The following is a 22,043-nucleotide window of genomic DNA, read 5'->3' as shown; positions in this document are numbered from 1 at the left end:
GGTGCTAGGCTTGACCTGTGACTTCCAAACCTGCTCAGGAAGATGTGTTTAGAAGTGGCGTGAGGAGTGGGGAAGTGAGGTTTTCAACTGGGGCCATTCCACCATTTATGGAAAACAAAACAAAAAAAAAGCAGCTAGTTATGTTTCTGAACATTTTTGAGTGTTCAGAAACCAAGTAGAACCCCAGAAGTGAAGCCCTTGCAGACCTCTAAGAGGCCTTTGCTGCACAGGGCTAGTGATCTGTTCCACACCATGACCATTAATTTTCCCTCTGGTTCTTGGCATTTGTTTTGCAGGTGACAGAAACCCCGTACCTTGTGACCCCTGGACTCTTACTTGTCAGTGAGCCCTTTTCTCGTGCCCTGGATGATGTCAGAGCAGGACCTGGCGGATGTGGTTCAGATTGCAGTGGAAGACCTGAGTCCTGACCATCCAGGTACAGCTGTGAGACAGTAGGTGAACCTCTGCTCTCCCTGTCTTTGCAGGATCAAAAGCCACTCTGCTACACTTTGTTCACTCAGTAAAGATACACAGCAGTAATGCTAGCTCTGTGTGAAACTCACATCATAGGATGTGAGCAGGGCTTAAACACACACACACACACACACACACACACACACACACACACACCTTTTCACTCCTCCAGTCTGTCCCCCCAGGTCTGTTCCCAGCAGTGCAGTTGCTCATGCCCAGCACCCTTTTCACTTGTGGACTTGTCACCTGTTCCACGACACCTTCTGATTTGCTCCTGCCATGCATGGGTCCTGTGGCTCTCATGTCAACACACCTTCTCCTGTGTGCAGCTTGGGCCATGAAGACTTACTGTGACACTGTTCTTCAGAGGCCATGCATTCTCCTCACAGGCTTGCCCTAGTCCCTTGGCCTCCCAGATGCCATGTGATAGGCTTCCCATTGTTTCTCCTCTGTGTGGAATCTGGTAGGAAAGATCCCTGTACATGCATCTGGGTGAATGTTTTTGCAGGGTCAGTTCCCAGAAGTAGAGTTGCTGCATGCATGCAACATTCTGGTACGACGTGGACACACTTTCCAGAAAAGTCGTTAGCTCACTCCTGTACTGACTGGCTGCTTGAAAACCGATGCCCGCCCTCCCTGCATCTTCTGCTGAGGCCAGCTGTTTTCTTATGATTTTGAAAGCACAGCCACTCTGAAGCCTTAGCTAAGCATCTATTGAAGGAGACTCTACAGTAGTGAGAGCGTAGATTCAGGACTGTTGGGGAACCTCATCTATGAAAGCCTTTGCCCTCAGGATAGCAGACTTGTTGCTTGTGTACACATGTAATATGTTCTCATGTGTGCACATACAGTACACACACACACACACTCATTTCTGTGAAAAGGAGTTAAGGCCATTGTCCTGGGGGGCTGCTGTGTGTTGTTAAGGGAGGAGACAAAGCTCAGACCTGTAGATGGTAGAGTCTGTCCTTTCTATTGTGACTGAGCACACAGAGGCTGCAGAAATGCACAGGCAGTCAGTAGTCACCTATTTTAGGCAAGGAGATTCGAGTAAAACTGAGCTAGTTAAATGAAAACATTCATGGCATAAAGGTCAGTAAAAAATACTGACACAGAATTATGTGATTATAGATTATTAGCTCTGTGAAGCTAACCTGGGCCAGGCCAGAGCAGTGGCTAGCAGTTGAGGGTACTTCCTCTCTTCCAGAGGACCCGAGCTTGTGCTCATTTTGGACAGCTCACAACCACCTGTAACTCCAGCTCTAGGGGGATCTGATGTCCTCTTCTGGCTTTGGAGGGCACCTCCACACATACGGCATACATCCACATAGATACATACACATAAATAAAAGCAAATTTCACCAAAATGATTACTCCTGTGTAGAGAAAAGGGCTAGATGGCGCAGGTGCATAGAACTGCAGTCTGCAGAGGTCACAGTGGTGTTGCTGTTCTTTGACTCTGTGACCATCACTTTAGTACTATTTTGTACCTAGTTTTCAATGAGGTGGGGAGTTGGATGATACTGCAGGGGCTGGAATTGGGGTTACCTTGCTTATCTGAAAGCAGGCCTAAGGGTCAGCAGGAGCGGCTTGTGGCAGCTCTTGAGTGGCCCTGGAGCAGCTGCAGCTTCCACATAATGTAGCATGTTGGCTGTGCTAGTTTGGGGCATGTGTGACATGCAGAGAGGGTTATGGCTGTCAGTACATATGTGCCTCTCAGCCCCATGTTGGCACTAGCCCAAGACCTCAGGCCAGGTCAGGCACTTTTGATTTTGCAGTGAGGTAGCCAGCACACATACTAAATAAAGCAGGGAAGAAGTCACAAATGAAGGCTTGGTGTGTGTTCACCTGCTGGGCCTGGAAAGTGTTGATTGGGTGGTCTGATTTTTTTTTTTATTTTTTTTAAGAGGGTGAGGAGGAGAGGATGAGAAAGGGCCCTGTTTCAGTCTGGCTGAGAATTTTAACAAAGAAGTGGTTTGTGCTGTTTCTCATCAGTCTTAAGGTGCCAGCACTGTGCTTGGCTGCAGTGGTAAAGAGCCCTGAGGAACTCACCCTGCTTACTCCAGTTTTTGTCTCTGTGGTTGCTTTTCAGTTGTTTTGGAGAATCATGTTGTGACAGATGATGATGAGCCTGCTTTGAAACGCCAGCGACTAGAAATAAATTGCCAAGATCCCTCTATAAAGGTACCATGTGTGCACTGTGTCAAATTTCTACCATCAACTTGAACAGCAGAACAATCCAGAACAGCAGAACCGATCTTGCAGCCCTGCAGTGGCAGAGCCATGCCTTCTGGAATTCAGGGGCAGGCTCTTCCTCCTTCTGTGCTGTGACCTCTAGGTGGTCCCAGCCTTGTCACTACAGTGCATGCCTGAGGCCTACCCTCACCCAGGCCCAGATGATCTCATTTATTTAAATACATCTACAAATTTCCAGATGAGACTACAGTAGGAACTTGTGTTTGTAGCTTGGAGATGCCACTGAAATGCTGCATAAAAGCACAGGCCAGTTCTCCGGCCAAATGAGAGGAGGAAGCATTAGATTGGGAGGAGGACAAATGAAGAGTCTTACTGTGCACACACAAGCGGGCCTCAGGTGGGAGAAAAGATGAAGCATATTGCAATCCACCCCCAAGTCCGGAGGTTTGCTGCCTGGGGTCAGTGAATTGCTTCCAGGTGTGCTTATTTGGGACCCAGTGTCTGCAGAAGCAGAGGAGAATATTAGGACAGAAGTAGTTTCTGGAGCAGCTCAGGTGATAACAGCCCTCTTCACATGTTCCTCTGTGTCTGCTTGAGATGCTCAGTTCCTTTGGTAACGAGAAGCAGCACCAACTGCAGTGGGGAATCCATGTGGGCCAGAAGTGCTGGCTGCTGCTTGAGAGGCAGAGGCAGGCAAGGCAGGTCTCTGTGATCTGCCAGCCTGGTCTACATAATGAGTTTCAGGACAGCCAGGGCTACATAGAAAGATGCTGATTCAAGGAAACAAAACAAAACAAAACAAACAGAACCCAAACTTAAAAACAAAAACTTTAATCTCAGCACTCAGGAGGCAGAGTCAGGTAGATTTTTGAGTTCCAGGCCAGCCTGGTCTATAGAGTGAGTCTAGGACAGTCAGGGCAACAGAGAAACCCTGTCTTGAAAAACCAAACAAGAACAACAAAAATCTGTGAAGTGAAACCCAGCTTCAGACCAATGGTCAGAATGATAGCATCAGATTTCAAAGTAAAATGTGATCTTCGTTGTGTCATAGAACACATTTGTAAACAGTGGAGAAACAGATGAGTAGAAAGGGGAGTGGCTGCCTGGTTCTGGTGCAGTAGGGGATAGCACACTGTGCGCGCGTGCTGTCATATGCAGCCATGTGCTCTGTGTACATGCGCGCTGTTACTTGCAGCGTGTGCTGTTGTGGGACTGGAAGACATTCACATGCTGCATCGCCAACAGTGCTTCCCAGCAGACAGGTCAGAGTGGTGTGTGCTCACCCTCACCTGTGGGGCAGTGTTGGGAAAAATACTGTCCCCCCCTTTCTTTGGGGATTTGCTTGAGGTATTAATTAGTTTATAATAGTGGTTTTTCACCCAAACTCTAGGCAGAACATTTCTAAATAATGGAGTTAAAATAATGGTTTAACTGTTTAGAGAATGTGGAAGGCAAATAGTTGATGTCCTCCAGTTATGATAGTGGTCCATGGTCTTAACTCAGGAGGCGGCCACCATTTAGTGCTCATGATGTGTCTCTCTGCCTGCACTGTTGAGAGTGCCTCCATTTATGACCAAATGGCCAGGACACTTGGAGACGAGTCCAGCGTTGCTGCTTGTTTCCTTATACACACAGCCTTGCTGCTTGCTTCTGTGCAGCGTGTTTGGCAGGGGATGGTCAGTTCTTTTCTTTGTCCTTCTTACTAGTGTCTTTCTGTGAAAGGAGACCTCTAAACCAGGCTTCAGAGTGCTGGTCAACGACAGGAAGTGGAGGAATGAGGCCAGTAACATCTGAAGAAAACAGTCTTCTCTTACTAGTGCTGGGTCTTGCAGACGATGTGCTGAGTGGAGGTAGATGTGAGGGACTTTCCTTCGGCTGCTCCTAACTGCTGTGCATAGCAGGGAAATAAAGCAAGCTTAGAGTTCTTTAGAGCCAGGTTTGACTGGTCAGGATGCTCTGAACCTGTGCACTCATGTGTTGGTGCTATGCTATATGCCTCTGTGGCTATTGTGATTTTGATACTATTCTGTGATTCTCTTTTAAATGAGAGCAGACTGGCCCCCACTAACTTTTACCAGGAACAAAGGGCCAGGCCGTTCTGACTGACTGTGCTCTGAGGTTCAGGGTTGGCCTGAGCTGCCATCTCTACTCGCGTAGGTTTGCACCTTTCTTCTGAGTGTTCCTGAGGCTGTGTTTCTCTTCCACTCGAATCCTTCTTGACTGTTTTCTTTGGATGTTGCTGTCCTACGTTTCCTGTTGTTAAGCAGCACCTTGAGCCCTGGCTGGCTTAGAGGTCTCTTTTCACAGTAGAGTTCCTGTGTGTGTCAGGCACCTGGTGGCTCCTGATAGGACTGGCAGTTAGGGAGCAAAGCCATTCTCTCTGGTCTGTGTGTTCTTGAGTTTATTGTGCACATGGCTGGCTGCTGACTTCCAACTAGACAGTTGGAAGCTGCTTCTTTTGTCGGCCACTAGATGGCATACTTGCTATTTAGAAGGTCCTTGGAAGGAAGGGGTCTTTGACAGATTTTGGTGGGGTATACCTGTGTCCGGCCATCATTTTTTTTTTGTTTTGTTTTGTTTTGTTTTCAAGACTATTTGGATGGTAGGTATAACCTGTCAGCATTAGTAAGGTTTTGTAGCTTTAATGTGTGAATCTATTGATGAACACAATGACAAGCTTATTACTCCATGGCCTTAGTGTAGGTGAGATTGCAGAGGGCTGGGCTCTTCACTGAATACCTAGGCACTACCCAGGGCTCCTCATTGAATACCTTGGCATGGCCCAGGGCTCATTCAGCTGAAATAGACTGGGTGGAGTTAGGAGCCATGGGTGGAGTTTAGGGCTTGTAGACTTGCTCCTCACATGGAGGACACACTCTCTGAAGCTTTTCTGTTTTCACTTCCAGTCTTTCCTGTACTCTATTAACCAGACGATATGTTTGCGGTTGGATAGCATTGAGGCCAAGCTGCAAGCTCTCGAGGCTACTTGCAAATCCCTGGAAGAGAAGCTAGACCTGGTCACCAACAAACAGCACAGTCCTATCCAGGTCCCCATGGTGGCTGGTTCCCCACTTGGCGCCACTCAGACCTGTAACAAAGTGCGATGGTAAGTACAGAAGAGCCAAGGCTCTGCAGGCCACCCTGGGAAAGTGCTCCTGTGCCAGCCCAGGCGCCACTGTTACTGATCTGCCCTAGCCCTGGATATCTGCTTTGGTGGTTCCATGGTGCTGGTTTCACTTAGACCGAAACCAAACACAGGCTCTGTGCTGGAACGGCCTGAGTCGCTCCAGCTTTCTTGGCTTAAGCAGTCCAACTCATCTTTCCTTGTACCTGGCCATGAACTTGGCCCATGTATGTTGCTTCTTTTCTTTTTCTATCTCTGGCTGGGCGTTGCCTATGTTTTCTTGAGGGGTGGTATTTATAATTTTTACTTGATCCTAGCAGACTTTCCACTTAATCTGAGACTTGCATTGTGCCTAATTTTTAAATAGAAGGTTTGCAGCCTCCTAGAGAGCTCTGTATGGTGTGTACTCCTCTGGCATGGAAGTTTGCATGCCTGGCTCAGTGGGATGGAAAGGTGCCTCAGAAGGTGTCTTTTCATGCCTGGGTCCACAGGCAGTGTGGCATGAGATCCTTCTGGGTGGCAGCACCCACCCAGGGCTCCTGCTGTTTTTATTCTTTCCTTCAGTGTCAAGGAGGAAGTCTGCTTACAGTAGTGAGCACAGTGCCCAGGGCCTGTAGCCTCTTGCCCATTGGGTTTGGGAAGAGCAGAACAGTAGAGGTGAAATGCCAGCCACAGCAAGCCTAAAGGGATATTAGTGGCTTTGCTGCAGTGTGGCTGGTTCCTGGGTGCCACCCTGCCCATGAGTGCTGGTAACTAAAGCAGCAGTATGTGCCTTGTGGATTTTAAGGGATGTTTGGGAAGGGAGAGTAGGGGTCAACTTTGGACGGTTTTGGGGTGCTCAAGAGTACTAGTGACTACTTGTACTCTTTCTATGATAGTTCCTGATGAGGCCTGCTGGGTGGAGTCATTCAGTGCCTCCTGTAGCTCTCAAGAGCATCCCAGCTTCACTCGGACCTCTCTCTGGTGAGAAACTTGGGTGTCTAGCTTCTCAGAGGATTCAGGGTCATTCTTACTACTGAAGTGGGCTGCACAGCTCCTCTCATGTCTCTGCGCAGACGCTTGCCCACACAGTGTCTGCAGCCTCTCTATTCGGTTCTTAAAAGACAGTTGTTTTTGAAATGCTCCTTTCTCTCCAAACATAATGTTGGAGATCCAGCTTTAGAAGTTAATGGAGAGTCCTGCTCCTGGAGGGAGGTGCGGAAGGACAGCAGCGCATGGTAGAGCTGGGGCGTGCAGTGGAGGACAGAGATGTGCCTCAAGGCCGCGGGTGTAGACACTACCGGGTGGCAGTGGGATATTTCAGAGTGGTGAGTTCCTGTGTCGTTTCCAATGAAGCAAAGTGTTGTTCCTTCTAGACTAACACAGTAGTTGAGTTCCTAGAAAGTCCAGGTTACATAGAAACTGTGCAAGGATGTCTTGTGTGTGAATCCCCCCCGGGACTAGGTTCAGAGTCAGGCACAGGGTCCTCATGTGAATGCCCAGAACCTGGGGCATTTGTGCGTGTGTGGGGATTTTGTGTTATTGAAGTTATTTCAGGCACTGAAGGACACCTTAGCCTCCTTGGTCACACTGAGACCCTAGTGGCATCTTACATGGTAGCCATGTCTGTCACACTGACACCAGAGCTTCTGGGCCTGCACTGAAAGGAGCAGCGATCTTTGTTCCTCATAAGATACTGCCTACTCTGGGGTAACACCTCAGTCCTTTGTCACTTCTGAACAGGCTGTCTTTAGGAGCTGGGAAAATATTGACAACATCTTATTCTCTGTTCTACTTCTACCAGGCTATGGGAGAGAAAGGAGTGGAAGAGGGTGGGTTTTTCATGGCCTCATCTTAAGGGCACATGCTTTGGAATTTTGTCTGTCTGTCTGAGAGCACTAGGAGTCAGGGTCACCTAGTTGGACATGCCCAGGTCCCAGACATTTCCAAGTCCCTCTTTCCTCATTAGAAAGGTAGAGAGCTGGGACACTTTACTACGTGGGTGTGGTGGTGACAGGGACCACATTCTCTAGAAGGTTGTTAACAGGAAACTTGAGAGCAGCTTGGAGGATGTAAGTGAATCCCTGAGTTTCAGTGAAGAATGGATGAAGTCACTGATGTGTAGATGCCGAGAAGAAATGAACCTGGGCAGTAGAGCATAGACCGGCTTCTAGAACCATCTCAAAAGCATCACCATGCTGGATAGTGAGGTGCTCTGCTGTACTGACCTGGCACCTCTGATGCTTAAGAGGAGATTGTAAGCTGAATGGTCTCTGTCCAGATCATACACTCTGAGAAACAACCTATGTGCCATCATTAGAGTCTTTCAGCCTAAGGAGGCCTCCAGAGAGCACATGGAGCCATCCTCAAGGATACTGCCTCCCATTTGGAGAGGCTGCAGAGGTCCAGATCTAGGAGGAGGTGGTACCAAGGCCCTCTCTCTGCTCTGGAAATCTATGCCCCCTGGTCATTTGACACCTGGCTGGACAAGGCTGAGGCTGCTGTGGGCTCCAAGAGGTGCTCTTCTAATTGTGCTCCTTGGCAGACAGAAGGCCGTGGAACCCTGCCAACCTCAGCTGGCATGGGGTCCAGATTTTCAGATTCTGCACCTGAATGAGTAAATTCAAGAAAAAAAGAAAAGAAAGCCTGTTTTCTTTGATGCCAAAGCTTAATCATGATAAAAATGTTTGTGAGGTTACAGGGATGGGATTTCAACCAGTGGCATTCAGCTTCCAGAGATGGGAATGGGCTTTAAGTCTGTTGCTCCTGGCTTGTGCCTGTCCTGCAGGTGTGTTGTGAGTTTGACTTCACATAGTTGTAGGAGAAGCGGTAGGTGTTGAAGCATCTGCATTGTTGTGGAAGCCTGTGATTTGGTGAGCCACCCTTTAATGCTGGGCTTCAACATTCCAGTAACGCTAGTACTGTGCTGCCTAACCAGAATGCCTCAAGTGCCAGCGCAGGTATTGTTGGACAAATGGCAAACAAGTTGCCTTCCTGCTCCTCTCTGCGGCTAGACACAGACTGAAGACGAAGCAAGGAGTGTTAACAGTAAAGTGCAGATGCAGTCCAGGAGTGAAGCAGGCAGCACCCCGACAGAGCGGCAGGGCGGTGTCGCCTCCATGGTTGTCTTATGAACCGTATTGCTCGATAACTCAACAACTTTTAGAACCTGGCATGTGTTTCTGTTTATTTTTAACTAAGACTGTTTTCTAGGACAAAGGTTGTTTCTTCTTTTTAAAAATGTAGACCCCTCTCTCTTTCTTTCTCTCCACGACAGGGTGCTTCTGTGGAGTCCTGGAATTCTCTCTGTAGACCAGGCTGACTTCGAACTTAGAGATCTGCCTGCCTCTGCCTCTCAAGTGCTGGTATTAAAGGCATGTGCCACCACTGCTTAGCTGATTTTTTTCTTTTAAAGGCTTAAAAAAAAAATTAGGACTGGAGAGATGGTTCAGTGGGCAAAACCTTGGATTTGGCTGCTGCCAGTGTTGCATAAACCCTCATGCTTATCATCCTCACATTCAGAAGGTAGAAACTGGAGGATCAGAAGTTCAAGATCATCCTTGACTACATAGTTAGCTTTGTTCCAGCCTGCACTACATGAGATTGTGTCTTAAAAGCAAAACTAAAACATACACACACACACACACACACGGGGGAGGCTTTTGTATAATACTCGTTTTCAAAATTTAAAATTATGTGATTTAAAGCTTCCTTCAGGGCAATGGTGCAAAATTAGGAAATTCTTTTCTTTCCCTTTCTCTGAACTGACTTAGAGACTTGAAGGATTGACGAAGAATGATTTAAATTTCATCCAGCAATATGGCCACTAACTCCTAGTTCCTAGTGATCTTTTGTTTCTGTGTTAAAGGAAACTGATCTGGTTCCTAGCTTACCTGGTCTCCTGATGAGCATTCCTTCTCCAGTGAGCGCGGCGGGAAGCTGTGTTTCATGCGTCCTCTTTGGGGCCGTTGGCATTCCCAGTTAGAAGCTTCTACTCTGTAGGCTCAGAGTGAGGCGGGCTCAGAATAAGGCTGTTTGACTGTAGAGTGCCAGGGCTCTCGGCAGTACTGGCCTTGTTTACTTCTTATCTGATTTTGAGTTCTGGATGCTTCTGTTTAATGTCATGCTTGATCTTCCTGCCTGGCCTGTGCTGCCTTGCACAGCCATACTCATCCCTCTGTACACGTCAGGACTGAGTATCAACCAAAGGAGGCGGCACACAGTTCATGCAGGAAGCTTGGGATTCCTTAGTAAACCCTGCTGGCTTGGACATGAAGCCAGCACAGCAATGTGAACTGGCCTGCTAGACTGTGAGTGCTCTGACAGCTTGGAGTACTTCTTTAGCACCCCAAGGACTCATGCGTTTTGGAGGGATTGTGCTGACCCCAGGTTGCTCTGGGAAAAGCTGTCATCATGTCTACCTAAGGTTGACTCTCTTCATATGTGTCAGGTCTTTACCTTCTCCCAACACAGCTCTTGTACATAACTTGTTATTTCTAAGTACTTTATAATTATATATGGATTCCACCCCTTTTTGAGACATGGTCCTATGTATGCTAGACTGCCTCCTGACTACCTCCTGTGTCCGCTCGCGAGTACTGCGATTACATGTATCATGCCTTGTTCATGAGGTGCTGGGCTCATACCCAGGACTGTGTGCATGCTTGCCAGGTTCTGTGATGACTGAGCTGCATCCCCAGCTCCCAGGGATACTAAACAAAATTACTTACAGGTACATGTGTGGTCTGTGCATGAGTGAGTGTGAGGGTGCTGACTGCTCTGGAGCTGGAGGTACAGGCAGTTGGGAGCCCTTTGCTCCGGGTGCTGGGAACTAATCTTGTGTTGGAAGAGCCTCGACCCACCCCTTTCTGTGAATCGTTTCTAAACTCCCCTCCCGACACTGGCATGGAATCCGGCACATACCAGGTAGGCATTCTACCTTTGTGGCATATCTCCAGCCCGTAAGTCCATTTATTTTAGTAGCTTTTCTTTAGGATTTGAAAGGAAATGAGCCTGGCATACAGTGCACACGTTCAATCCCAGCCTTGAGGAGGCTGAGGCTAGAAGCTGCTGTGAATTGGAGGCCAACCTGTCCTGTGTTAGCAGGACCCTGTTGTCTGGATTTTCCTCCTCTGCTTGGATTTCTTTGCCTTCACTGCCTCTGCTGTGAGCTCATTTCCCTGTGTTTGATCCTTGTGTTTACTTCAGTATGATCCTGTTTTCTGAAGGGCCTTCACAGGGTGAGTTCTGATTCATCTTCAGAAAGATCTTTCCAACAGACTCTTTATTCTCATGGCATACAGTACCGTGCATTAGTGTATTAGAATTAAAAATAAAAATTTGCCAGTGCAGCTATCTGGATCAATATTTGTCATTCAGGAGGCCTTGAAATCACAGCAGTCTTTCTGCCTTCCCAGTCTGGGGTCACAGACATGAGCCATTGTAATTGCCTTAGTGGGAGACTTTCTGATAATCAGTGTCTCCGTCAGAAGATGGGGATAAAGAGGAAGGCTGTGATTAGAGTGAATCATGGCCAGGGCTCAGTGTCCAAGAGCCTCAGTGGCCCTGAGCTGTAAAAGTCATAAATTAACTAGTTGTTAATGCCAAGTGCACAATGGCATGCTGGCCACACCCCAGAAAGTCCACTACATTTCAAATCTTTCATCTTTGCTTAAAGTTGACTTCTGACTGGTGAGTGTGGCAACTCTAGACATCCTCTGCCTGTTGTGTGCTTAGTGTTGCATGCTGGCTCTGATGCTCATCTGCCTGCCTGTGTTAGCCGGCAGCATGAGGAACCCAGAACCCCAAAACACTTTAGCTCAAGATGAATCCAGTCTTGAATTCATGTGGGCTTGAAACGAGCAGACCTCAATTGTGGTTGGTGGTCTTGGGGTGCTGGCAGTGCATTATTGAACAAAGTAGACAGAAAGCTCCTGTTCAGGGGACACCACCATAAATTGGAGGTGCTAAGAAGACACTGTAACAGGGGAAGGAACAAGTGTGAAAGGAGGCTGTCCAACAGAGCTGCACCTCTGGAGGTGTGTAACTCGGGGTTGTTGTATAGTTCTCTTTAAAGCTAGCCATCTCATGTGAATTACGCAGGGCAATTGTAAAAATAAAAAGAGTTCTTAGGCTCCCTTAAGGGGCTTCTGGCTTCCCTAGAAGGTTCTGGTAGGTGAGAAGTAGTATAAGCGCAGCCTTTTTTTTTTTTTTTTCCTAGAAAGTTGCTGTTTAGAATGTTGGGTTCATATTTAACTTGTGCTTGGCTCGCTCTGTGGTCTCAGGCAGATGAGTTGGTCTTTTTGAGTTGCTATCTTTCGCAGAGGCACTGAGGTGCTCTGTCTGTATGATGGGCTACAGCCTCTTTAGAAGATACTGCAGTGTCCCCATCTCATTCATACTCAGTTCTCTCTGTCTCTCTATCTCTCTCTTTGTCTCTCTCCTCTTGAAGCCTTTGCAGCCAGTACTTGTCATCCTTCTATCCTGCTAGACACTGATTGATAGACATTGATTCTTGACACTCTTCTGACCAGAGTAGATGAAAGGGCCTGTTCTCACCTGTCCATGGCTGCTGCTTTGCCACTGTATAGAGCATGTTTTACTTCCGAATAGAATAATGTTATATGAAGGTGAGAATATTCAGCTTGTATAACCTTGGCCACAAATTAACATCATTTAAGAATTGAACAGTCAGGCTAGGTGTGACTATACTTGCCTGTAATTCCAGCACTTGGGAGGTGGAGGCTGGAGAGTTGTAAGTTTGAGGCCAGCCTTGGATACACAGCAAGGTGCTGTCTCAAAGACTACATCTGCTCTCTGAAGGGGATGTCCAACAGTCTATGGATCATATCATTTCCTTTTTTCAAAAATTTCTTTCCGTTTCATGAAAAGATTTAGTTTTGTCTGTGAGCCTGCATGTTTTTAAGTGTGCGTGTGTGTGTAGTACCCATGGAGCCCAGAAGAGGGCACCAAACCCTCAAGAATTGTCACAGGTGATTATTACCCATGTAGGTGCTGGAAACTGAACCTGAGTCCTCTGCAAGAGCAGCCAGAGCCATCTCTTCATAGTGTGAGTGTGTGTGTGTGGCTTCTGTGTGGTCATGGCTGTTTGTTGTAAATGTGTGTGTGTCAGATTCTATATGGTTTAGCTTAGGAGCTGGTTCAGGTGTGGAGCTGCTGAGCCAGTGTGAAACCTGGGGATGGCGTGTGAAGGTATAGAACGGGGCTGTCTCAGGCTGTCTCAGGCCAGAGGGAGCTTACGCCTCCCTCTGAAAGGGTCCTGGAGAGGTCGTCCCCCACCCCTACCCCCACCCCCACCCTATAACCTCTCCCTGACAGACCACAGTGAACTGATGAGAACTTTTAATCCCATCTGTGAGGCTCCCACCTCTAGCAGCGCCCAGTTTTGTGTTTGGCTGAGACACTGGGATGGTAGCTTCGTCTAGGTACTCTAGAAAGTCATAGGAGAGTAAGGAAGCACGTGGTCTGTAGTCATATGCCTGTGTTCATAAAGTCTAGCTCCTCAGGAGCATGGAAATGCCTTCCTGAGTCCCCATCCTGGTTGGTGACAAATGTTTCTGGAAGCATTTGTGTGTATATGTGTTACTCTCCAGCATTTTTGCATTTTTGCCACTTCATAGTATTGGGTGTTTTCTGTGTTAACCCTTAGGTAAAGCATTCTCTTTGTTTTTCAGCGCTAGGCTAAGAGGAGAACCCAAAGCCCTGAGCATGCTGGGCAAGTGCTCTCCTGGGGAGCCACTTTGTCGGTCCAGGTGCTTCCTCTTAATGTGATATGGAAGTTCCTTCATTTTTGAAAAATCAAATATTTGGTATGGTTGTGGCTGATCTGATTGTATGGATTCCAGGCTGTATGAGCCATTTCTGTCTCCTGATCTGTGTGTGCCGAGTGAGTGCTGGGCACGGCATCAGCAGCAGGCAGGGTCTCTTGGGTTAGGTTGGATCACTGTGGACACTTCATCTTGGTTTGGTGGGCAACTTTAGGTGTCATCAGAGAAAAAGTAGAATTACTGAGAAAAAAAAAATTGAATGGCATGCAGGTACTTATATTCTGGGCAATGAGCCGTGGTTCCGCACGTGTGTTGGACATGATGTGCTGTGACTACTGTGCCTGTTGGCATGAGTCAAATGCTGTGGAGATGCCAGTGACCATGGAAGGTGCTGCTTTCCGAGTGTATGAAGCACCTTTCTTCTGGACAAGGACACTGGGCTTTTGAGTGACATAACTGGCTGCATCAAGTGGCAGTTCTTTTCAGTCCTGGTTCTTCAGGGCAGGACACACTTTAGCAACTCTGTGCCGTGAAGTTGACATGGTCACTATAGTGTGAAGGCGGCAGCTGCTGGTCCTGCTCGTTTATACCCTGGTGCTGCCTCCAGGCTGTTGCTGAGCTTGTGGTTCTTAGGCATGGCCCATTGTTTCTATAACTTTTCCTCAAAGCCAAGCCTCAAGACCTATTTATTATTTTGGTCCTGCACTCTGCAGAGGGCTGCGGGTGGCTTGTGCACCTGTTTCCCTTTGCTGCCCATGGGTTGACTGCCCCACTCTCGAGGCAGATGTGGAATGATACTGAAGAGGGCAGCTGTGAGACCATCTCGTAGTTTGGGAGGGATGTGGTTGAAAGAGAGGCTGGGCAGCTGGTTCAGTGGGCAAGAGCATTTCTGCAACCGTGAAGATCTGAGTTTAAGTCCCTCACACCCATGTGAAGAGCTAGGCACTGCTGCACTTATCTTGTAACCCAACACCAGGTGGCAGGGTCCTGCTTGTAGCCAGAGCTTGCTGACTACCAGCCTAGCTGAGTGAACTAGCTTACTGTCAGTGATAGCCGCTGTCTGAAAAGAGTAAGTCAGAGAGCAGTGGAGGAAGATTGCTCATGTCTGCTCTGGCCTCTGCATACAACTCACATGCATGTTATGCCCACACACATACACACACACACACACACACACACACACACACACCCCACATACACACAAGGAGAAAAAAGAAAAGGAAGCTGGTTCTCATGTAAACGTGTTGCTGAGATGGCTTGCCAATGTATAGGACAGGAGGGTGTCTCAGCCTTGTCCTACCCACTCTGTTAAATGTCCACAGCCCAGCCTGCCTACATTGTGTGTTTGTGTCAACCAAGAATACAAACCAGCAAGAAGCTGAAGAGTCCCATCTCGAGTTTAGCTGTCCCTGACTGGACAACCCACCTCTGGTGTGCCGGCTTCAGGAGCTCACCGTGTTGAATGATTGATGTGCTCTGACAATGAATGTTGTTGTTTTAAGGTCTTCTTTTTCTTGTGATTCTTTTGTTTCATAGCGTCGTCCCCCAGACTACAGTAATACTCAACAATGATCGGCAGAACGCCATTGTAGCCAAGATGGAAGACCCATTGAGCAACAGGGCACCGGATTCCCTGGAAAATATCATTAGCAAGTCAGTAGCTACCACCACCCTACCTCCCCCTGCCACTATCATGAGGATAAGTGAGCCAGGGTTCAGTCCAAGCACATGTCCATGTCTGTAGTCACAGGGTTGATTCTGTTAGTGATGACTGTAGTTTTAGGTCAGGAAGGGACAGCCTGTTGCTTATCAAGGGTGGGGTGAGACAGCACAAGGGGTGGGCACTGTGAGGACTCTGGCTGGAACTGCTGTGTGAAGATGCTAGAGTGCATTGCATGTGGTCAGCTGGCCACTCCCATCTGTCTGTTCCTGTAGTTGGCCTTCTTCTGAGTTTGCTAAGTGATGTAGATGCGTTGTGTTTGTGACTTTTTTTCTTAACCCTTGTTTTGAGATGTGTTCAATAGAACTTCAGTCAGAGTTGAAAGTGCGCAGTGGCTGTGTCCTGTGGGGGCTCTGCCATTGGCTCCAGCCCTGGGCCTCAGAAAAGCCTTTTCACCTTTTGATTATGAGCAGTGTTACACAGTCCTGTCTTGCTTTTTTTCTTCTGAGGGGTGTGGCTCCTTCCAGTTTTGTTCTGGCTTCTTATCCCGGTCCAATTCTCTAGGACATAGGAGGCCTGGGGCGTGCTGTGTGGGGTGCTGGAGGCCAGCCATGCTGCTGGGGAGAGGATGAGTTTCCGGGGCCTACACCAAGGTCCTGGGTGTGGAGTGTTGAGGGGCCAGTTGACTGTGGGTAGTTCTGTGGGGTTGGGTTCAGGAAGGCCCTGGTGTAGCTCTGCCTCTGGGGATGACCAGAGTTTTAAGGCCCCTTTGATTTTGCTGAGGGGAACTAGAGCTTCGCTTCGTCTGTGATGTGTGGTAGGTAGGTCACAGTCCAAAATGTTGACAGGGTCATTCAGAAGACAGATCACTCATGTATCTTTTCTGAGCACTTTCTGCTGCTGGCTGTTTGGCTGCTGCTGCACTTCAGGGCCTTGTACCAAGAATGGCTCCCATGGGACTCCTGGCATTCTTGATGGCCTTGGGAGTTGCTCCTAGTATTTGTCTGGGAATCAGAGAGTGTGGAGGTGTTTTGGAGGCTGAGTCATCTTGGGTGTCTGACAACATGGGTGATGGATGGATGGGGGCTTTCTGACACATTGACCATTGTGCAGTCAGCCTTGTTAGGATGACCTCTAAGATCTGAAAGCAGGATTCTAGGCTGAGTCTCAGTGAGTTATGCTTTATTTATTCTTTTGCTGTTCATATTTTTATGCAGTTGCCTTATATTATGTGTCTTCTTGGCCTCAGACTGTTTCTATGTTATGTTGCTGCTCATCTCCATGGAGGGTGCGTGTGGGGACACACCGCATGTTGGGGGACCCACCTTGTGCATTGGTCCATGCTCAGCTAGGCACTGGGATAAGTCCACACAGCAGTGTGAGTCAGGGCTAGTCTCAGTGTGCCACTCCTGTCCCTCTCACAGCCTGGGCTGCTGTGTTTGTTTCCCACCAGTGCTGTTCCTGGGCGTCGACAGAACACCATCGTGGTGAAGGTGCCAGGTCAAGATGACAGCCACAATGAAGATGGGGAGAGTGGGTCAGAGGCCAGCGACTCTGTGTCTAACTGCGGCCAGCCAGGAAGCCAGAACATTGGAAGCAACGTCACACTCATCACCCTGAACTCTGAAGGTGCGTTCCCAGGGCTGCCAATAGTTGTGCCTTTGTACTTTTTTTTTTTTGAAGAACATGTAGCTTAGTGTTGATAAGGAGAGTGATACAGAACAATGAAGGAAGTTTAAGGAACTGAGAACCCCACTGTGGCTGACAACACCTGTGCCTTTCTCCCAGCACTTATGCTTTTCTCCCAGCACCTGTGGCTTTTTCATATTGCTGACTTTATGTTCATTTTTCCCTGCTGGCACAGAAATTTTTCTCTGTCAGCTGCGGTTTTCAGAGTGGTTTCAATGTCATGTACGGTGCTGCCTTCTTGGGTGACCTTCTTCCTGAGGAGAATAGCTTTCATGACATGATCGTGCATCAGTAGCCACTCACTGTCAGTGTTTCTCTGCAGGTTTCCAGAGGCTATTGCCAGGTGTAGAGAGTACAGTCTTCTTGGTCTGGGTTTCCTCTTGTGCTGGGGATCTGCAAGGAGCTAGGAGAGCCAGTGTTGGAGTCTGCCTTCCTCAGGCTCCTCCCCATAATTTCTTGGGGTCCTCATGGTGAGGCAGGCTCTTCTTCCTTGAACAGTTTGAAGTGTCCCCTTGCTTCTAACTACGTGACTAATGTGGCAAGAAAGGAAGGAACTCCAGCAGACTTAGCTGTGTTTACCTCTGAGACCTTGTGAGGCTCTTGCTTCCATATCTAAATTACTGGTTTTTCCTATAAGCACATTTTTTCCTACTTACGGAAGATTTTGCTCGTAGATGTGTTATTGTATCTGAAATATTAGAAACAATGTCTTTCAAAATTGCAGTACTCCCTTACTAGGGCACCATTTTCTGCGATCACAGTTGATCATTTTACAGCACATATTCTAGCAGTCGCTAAAGTTTAGATTTAGTTAGATTGTGACTGTTCCCAAAAGCTTGTGGGCTGAGAGCTTGACCCCACTCAGGGCTCAGATTGTTCACAGGTAGAACTTTTGGGGGGTGGGCGGCTTGGGGAGGAATGGCCCATTGAGGGCGTGTCCTGGCCCCATGTAGCCTTTCCTTTTGTGTCCCAGCTTTAATGGGATGAGCAGCCTCCCCTGCCTCCGGCATCTACCATGATGACTGACTACCACAGGCCCAGTGACTGTGGATTGATTCCTCTGAAAGTTTTCCTCCTTAGAAACTGTTTCTGTCACAGTGATGGAAGCTGGTTTAGTGTAGCCACGTGTTTATACAGTGTCTCCTTTATCTGAATCTAGGAACTTTTTAAATTTACTAACCCCTCAAAGAAAGCTCAGTCCAGTTAGCAGTCACTCCTCACCCTCTACCCAGCTGTCAGCTGCTGATCTTGTTTGAATGGGAGCTCCTATGAGCCCTGCATGTGCTTAAATCCAGGTTGTAGGCCATCATGGTTCCTGTCATTTCATTGCAAGGACAGGGGCCATTTTCCCTTTGCTCTCGTCCTCTTTCTTTTTGAACACACAGGGACTGTATTGTTTGTGCTTCTCCCTTGTGTGGTAGGGACTCTATTTGTAATCCTGGCTCTCCCCACATATGCAAAGACTGCGTTCTGCATGCTCTGGCCCTCCCTTTGTATAACAGGAATTACAGGCTCCAGGCTTGCCTTCGTGTTACGTAGCTGGCTGACAGGCATTCGAATTATTTCTGCTTTTGGCTGTTGTACTTTGTGATGTGTGAACATTTGTGTGTAAGTTTTGGAATCCATGTGAACTCAAGGCCAGGACAGCTGGCTGTTTTTATACTGAGAAGACAGGTGCCAGTCATTCCTCCTTCAAGGAAGTTGCATAAGACTCACACTTGTAACAGCCAAGGAGCCTGACTTATCTTTTGTTTCTTGTGGGAGCTGTGCAAGCACTGTGTTGCCTGGCCAGCTGCTTAGGCTTGGTATAGACTGCTAAGGAACAGAGTATTGATAATTTAGGAAGTCTGGGATTATTATAAGAATAGAATTTCTCAGCTGGTCATGGTGGCACACATCTTTGATCCCAGCACTGAGGGAGGCAGAGGTAGGCAGATTGCTGTGAATTTGAGGCCAGTCTGGTCTACAAAGCGAGTCTAGGACAGCCAAGGCTACACAGAGAAACCCCATCTTGAAAAACAAAAACAAAACAAACAAAACCCAAAACAAAAAAAAAAAAAGAAAAAAATTTTTTTTCTTTTGAATCTGACTCTGTGATGTGATCAATGTGACATAGATTTCGTTTGGGGAAATGAACATTTCATGTTGAAATGAAGTCAGGAAAAGGAATCATGCTTAGCACTTGCTTTGTTGTTAGTGTCCTGAGGAAGAACAGGGACTTATGTCTGAGTTCAGGCTCTAAACATAAGCTCTGTCTCTGAGTAAGACACTTGTTAGTAGAGGCTGTGGGCATTGTCACAGCCACACTGAACGCTGCGTGTGTCCACCATCATCATGCTGGTAGGCAGCACCAGGACCGGACACTTCCCAACTCATGGTTTTACTTTTAAAGAAGAGGTCATAGTTCGGAGCCATCTGGCTTTCTCATTCTTTGGGAAAGGTCGGTCACAGTGTCTTATCAGCAGTGTGAACTGTCTTGCTGAGCCATGGTTTTCTAAAGAGTGTCTGGAAGCAGATGGTGTCATTTTAAGTGACTGCTGCATATGGAAGTGTTAAGAGGTCTGCCAGGTCAGACAGCCTCTCACTTTAGATGCATTCATTGTGCACTGGTCCTGGCAGTACTAGCCAATAACCTGTGGGTCATAGTCACAGTCTTGCCACTTAGTTTCAGGATAGCTACTTAGCAGTGAGGGTTAGGTCATCTGGCTCATGTTACAGAAGCATTATTGATATGAGGGTGCTATGGAGAGAAAGTCTGTGGGATTTAGTCCTTTTGGCCCTTGCTAAGAACCAAGAGTTGCAAGTAGACAGGATGGTTCTTGTCTTATTTGAGTGTATGTCTGAGCTCTGGAGTACCACACTTTGAAGTGGTTATTGCTTAAGAATTTCACATGTAAAATTTGAAGTCAGTTGGTTATAGTAACCAGGGTACCATTTCCTGGTTTCTGTGTAGGGTGCTGGGGATTGGGCCTAGTGCCTGTGTATGCTTGGCAAGCACTCTACCACTGAGCTGCGTCCCAGCCCTCGTTATTGTGAGACAGTATCTCACTAAGCTGGCCCTGAACATGGTCTTTAGCTCAGAAAGGCCTTGTCCTTAACCTCTGAAGCAGCTGGGAGGACAGGCCTGTGCCATTTCATTTATTCTAGTTAATTTTATTTAGTTTGTTAGTGATGAAAGCTTAGTTTGGGTGAGGTAGAATGTGTTTCCCAGTTGTTGGGAAGTGTTTGTTGAACCTAGTTTTTGCCCGTATCTTCTGTGGTGGTCAGGTCCTCCTGTACCCCATTCTTGAACACTGAGAATATGAGGGACAGGCCACAGGCCAAGCTGGCAGTTTCAGAGACAAACTAGCTAAGTGCATCAAAGCAGGGTCTGTTAATTAAGGGAGTTAGTTGGGTTTCCATTCGCACAGTGGACATTTGGTAATTCCTGCTGGACAGGCAAATCCTCTGTGTAAAATGCTGAGGACTTAATTACAATGAGGAAGTACTGTGTTTCAGTCAGCACTGGTTCAGAGTGCTCCCTCTGTATCTCATAGTTTCTGCAAACATAGTTGATGGCACATTCTGCTGACCAGTCAGGACTTACTGACAACCTCCTGTGACAGAGGCCTTTTGAGTCCCTGTACTGTGAAGCTGGTAGCAACCTGGGAAGGCTCCAAGTGGCTTTCAACTTAATTTTTGCTTTGTTTTGCTTTATTGTGACCAACCCCTGAGATGCCCAGCCATAGAGAGAGATGAATTGATGGCAGATGCATGGATCTTGTTTGTGGGATGACCATATGGTAGGGGGTAACAGTCCTTCTTGGTTGTAGTTGGTTTTCTTATGCTAAGAAATATTTGTGCATTACTGGGTCGAAACCACAGCTACATAATAGAATTGTTGATTTAAAACAGCTTACTAAAAAAAGAAAGAAAGAAAGAAACAAAAATCCTACATACATACCAAAACCTTCTTAAAAGAAAATGGTAGAGTATGCCACTTCTAAATTGAAACTGAAAGTTTTGTAGTTCATGGAATGAATTTCTAAAATTCCCCACCCCATGCCATAGAAGTAGCTTTCATAGTTGTTCCCTGGCATGTGGCGTTCCCCTGGTTCAGGGCGCATACCACCCTCCAGCCTTTCTGCTCCCCTTTTCCATATGGAACATTGGTTAGACACCTAGCTGTCCACATGAGGACGGGGCTTATGTCACAGCATCTCGAAGTTTAGCTTCAGGATCAAGAATGGATGTGCAGGCACAGATAGGTCCCCCTATTCTGTGGGCGCTCCTTGACCCCTGGATGACTCAAGATACTTTTCAGGAGAGATATTTATAAATGCACAACAATAAGGTGTTTTCTGGACTACACAGAGGCTCTTCTTGTCCACATTCTAGAAGAACTGGGTTAAATAAATGTGATCAGCCCTTGGCTGGGTCTGAAAACATTCTGGGCTTTGTGAGGCAGTGTTGCCTGGAAGGCAGTGGATGCTGACTCTTGTTTCCTGTCTGGTAAGTTCCAGGGGACTTCATTATGGTTATTTTCCTTTTTGGAACTGCTAGTATCTCACGAAGCATGTGTCTTAATGTTGATAAACTGGGTTTGCTTTACAAATGCCAGATGGGAATTAAGTTTTTATATGGATGGAAAATATACTTAATACTAGTTCGTGACTACAAGCCTGTTGTCTAAAAAGTTGCCGGAAAGAAACTGACGCTGACCCCAGGTAGCTAATTTGACTTGTAGTAGTTGAGTAGCCCTGCAGCCTCTGTGGATCATACCTTCTCTGGTCATTTATTACCTTCTACTGGAGAATGCCACATGTCATTGGCCTCCAGGACTTCAGCGGAGTCCAGGAATGGCTTAGGAAACCCACAAGTGAGACTAGTGCTCTTGACTAGGGACTAGATGCATTTGGGAGGCAGGACTGTCACAGAGCCCAGCATGTCCAGCCAGGCATGCAGTGAGAACTGTTTCCTTGCTCTTTCATTTGAGCCTCTATCAGGGACATTTTCTGGTTCCATATAGCTGATGCTTTGGTCCTTGGTTGTGATAGAAATGACAGAGGTGAGGCCTGTTGTGGCTGTTGCTTGGGGCCACCGGGAGGGGATGACTCACATTGGGCGTCCCTGCTGCCCACACTGTTTGAGGAGT

At 47.4% G+C, this 22,043-nt stretch overlaps 1 protein-coding gene across 9 annotated transcripts in view; it reads left to right on the top strand.

Moving 5' to 3' along the window:
* The window catches only part of Banp (BTG3 associated nuclear protein), an 88,384-nt gene that overhangs the window by 19,964 nt on the left and 46,377 nt on the right, over positions 1-22,043 (top strand). For 5 of the 9 annotated variants that reach the window (XM_021631155.2, XM_021631157.2, XM_021631160.2 and 2 more), the window contains exons 2-6: positions 297-436; positions 2,567-2,658; positions 5,577-5,776; positions 15,097-15,213; positions 16,674-16,849. In XM_021631155.2, the coding sequence (XP_021486830.1) occupies positions 367-436; positions 2,567-2,658; positions 5,577-5,776; positions 15,097-15,213; positions 16,674-16,849 (655 nt within the window). In that variant the 5' untranslated portion in view covers positions 297-366. Of the gene's footprint in view, positions 1-296; positions 453-2,566; positions 2,659-5,576; positions 5,777-15,096; positions 15,214-16,673; positions 16,850-22,043 lie in introns of those variants that run through there. The other 4 variants (XM_021631158.2, XM_021631159.2, XM_021631162.2 and 1 more) reach the window with 2 other exon arrangements.

Source organism: Meriones unguiculatus, chromosome 10 (genome assembly GCF_030254825.1).
Source record: "Meriones unguiculatus strain TT.TT164.6M chromosome 10, Bangor_MerUng_6.1, whole genome shotgun sequence".
Classification (NCBI taxonomy): domain Eukaryota; kingdom Metazoa; phylum Chordata; class Mammalia; order Rodentia; family Muridae; genus Meriones; species Meriones unguiculatus.
This window is presented reverse-complemented; position numbering and strand designations above follow the sequence as displayed.